This window comes from Ipomoea triloba, chromosome 10 (genome assembly GCF_003576645.1).
Source record: "Ipomoea triloba cultivar NCNSP0323 chromosome 10, ASM357664v1".
Taxonomy (NCBI): Eukaryota; Viridiplantae; Streptophyta; class Magnoliopsida; order Solanales; family Convolvulaceae; genus Ipomoea; species Ipomoea triloba.
The window spans coordinates 3,059,857-3,062,356 of record NC_044925.1 but is presented as its reverse complement, the minus strand read 5'-3'; the positions used below and the strand labels follow the sequence as shown (position 1 = coordinate 3,062,356).

General features: G+C 28.4%; 2 protein-coding genes across 5 annotated transcripts in view; both read left to right on the top strand.

Moving 5' to 3' along the window:
* The window catches only part of LOC116032126 (probable LRR receptor-like serine/threonine-protein kinase At1g53430), a 44,188-nt gene that overhangs the window by 27,169 nt on the left and 14,519 nt on the right, over positions 1-2,500 (top strand). The window lies entirely within an intron of this gene.
* Positions 805-2,500, top strand: part of LOC116032127 (piriformospora indica-insensitive protein 2-like) — a 7,658-nt gene continuing 5,962 nt past the window's right edge. For both annotated transcript variants that reach the window (XM_031274544.1, XM_031274545.1), the window contains exon 1: positions 805-1,004. In XM_031274544.1, the coding sequence (XP_031130404.1) occupies positions 836-1,004 (169 nt within the window). In that variant the 5' untranslated portion in view covers positions 805-835. The remainder of the gene's footprint in view (positions 1,005-2,500) is intronic.

Genomic DNA, 2,500 nt, shown 5'->3' with positions numbered 1-2,500 from the left:
CAAATGTCATACTTATATGCTCAAATGTAATACTAATTAGGAATATTATAAAATTTGTGCCACTTATAATGAAAAATGTAATACTTTTGAAGAAAAATGTATAGTAATAATTTTAGCATTTTGATCTAAAAGTATTATATTTTTCATCAAAAGTGTTACATTTTTCCTAATAAGTAATGTTTCCCTTACTTATAAGGAAAAATATAATACTTCTGAGGAACAAATGTAATACTTTAATTTAAATCGAAATGTAAAAGTTTTACATTTACCCTTATAAGTAACAAAAATTTTATTTATGATTAGTATTACATTTGAGCATATAATATGACATTTGTGCGTATAAGTATCACATTTTCACATTGACCCGACTCGACTGTCTCACGGTGAGACGGTCTCACACAAATGTTTGACATGCATATGATTGAGGGAGTATATGATAGAGTGAGACAGGGAGCATCAAATAAGGGTGCTTTTAATCTAATCGGAAGTCTCTCATGTATGTGGTGTAGTATATGATACTTTGATAAAGGGAGATAGGGAGCATCAAATCAAATAAATAAGGGTGCTTTACTGCTTTAATCTAATCGGGAATCTCTCACTTGTGGCATACCACTAAACGCACTAAAAATGAAATAATAATGTAATGTAAACATAATTATTGTTTAATTAGTTTAAAACTTTAAATAGACTTGTGTGGAAGAGCGAGTTTAAAAGTTCTTAAATTTCTAAATGTGGAATGCGTCTTTTTGACACTTGTTTAATAAATAATATAAATAGGAGGGGATAGGCTGTGGACTCGAGAGATATATATCAAACAAATCAGAGAATTTGAGACATGGAAAAGTTGATATTATTATTGCTGTTTTTGTTGCTGCTCTTCACTCTCAACTCTCAACTAACCATGGGAGAAGAAACTGTAAAAACAAGAGGAACTACTCAAAATATCTGCACTCAGACACTCCACCTTGCTGACAAACAAATCAAACCTCTTGGCACCGAAGATGGTAATTAAGTGCCCATAAATATTCTTTTTCTTTAGATTACACACACCAATATAATATCTGAAGTTTTTTTTTTTCCTGATATTTTAAACTAACTATACAGTCTCGATAAGGATGTTTGCCGGGTGACAGAAATGTAGTATATTCATTTTATTTTTATATTTCAAATAATTCTTACGACTTTTCTTGTTTACATGCATTTGGTTAGCAAAATGAAGGGGGGGAGTGATAACTTTAGTCAAGTTGGTTAGGGTATTAACTTTATGATCATAAGATCACAAGTTTCGTTCTTAACGATAACGACTTATTGGCTGCACCGTTGGGTTTAAAAAATATAAAAATGATAAAACAGGATAACATTTTCATAATTATCTACAACTTTAAAGGGAATTTCACTCTTTCAAAATAAATAGATAAAGGGCATTTCACAATGTTTTTTCCCTCTCCTTACTTGAGGAATAGTTTAATTTGGAAGCAACCCTGGCTAACTAAATTAAATGGTCGTTATTGACTTGGTAATCATAAGGTTACACATTCAACTCCTAGTGGGTGTGACCTATAGACATTCTTAGACTGCTGTATAACCCGTACGCATCCAAGTTCCCAACTTTTAACTTTAGCTACTAGCTTTTCATATTTCAAACTAGCTATTCAGCTATATTTGCCAAACGGAGTCGTATATAATCTCTAACGTTATTATAATTATTTAATTAAAAATAAATCATATTTAATTTTTAAAAAAAACTCTATGAACCATAACTATTCATCGGGAGATCTAGCAAGATTGAGGGTGGTAACAATGCAAAATATCTTCTTTGTGATGAGATAGAAATTGATTTTAGTGATGCTAGTCAAGGACAAATGAGAATAAATATATGGAAATTAAAATACACTTTTCCCCTTAAATTATATGTTTATAGCTTTTTTTTTCTTTGATTTATTCATGTATTTATATTAGTTTTCTCAATTATTTTCAAAGTGAAGAACTTTTCCCTATCTGTTAAATGACTTTTTGGACCATTAAAACAAAAGACAAAATAGGTGTTTTAAGTTACTTTCATTCTCCAACAAATTATTGCTTATATGTGGGAATAAAAATAAATGTAAAAAAATAAATATACCATTTACAAATATTATAATTATAATTTTAAGCTAATGATAGTAACATAGTTAGGACTTAAACACAAAATTGAGTCTTTTCTTTTACGCATTTATTCTTATTCACACATATAAGTAATAATTTGTTGAAAAAAATATTAAATGAAATACCTATTTTACTCTTATTTTTAAGGGTACAAATGACCATTCATGAAGGGGCTAATGTGGCTAATGTGGATACATGAATTAAAAAAATTGTCACTTTTAAAATAATTGAGGGGCTAATGTGGATACATGAATAATTCATGAAGCATATAATTTAGGGGAAAAAAGTATCATATTCATATATATATATATATATATATATATATATATATATATATATATATATATATATATAT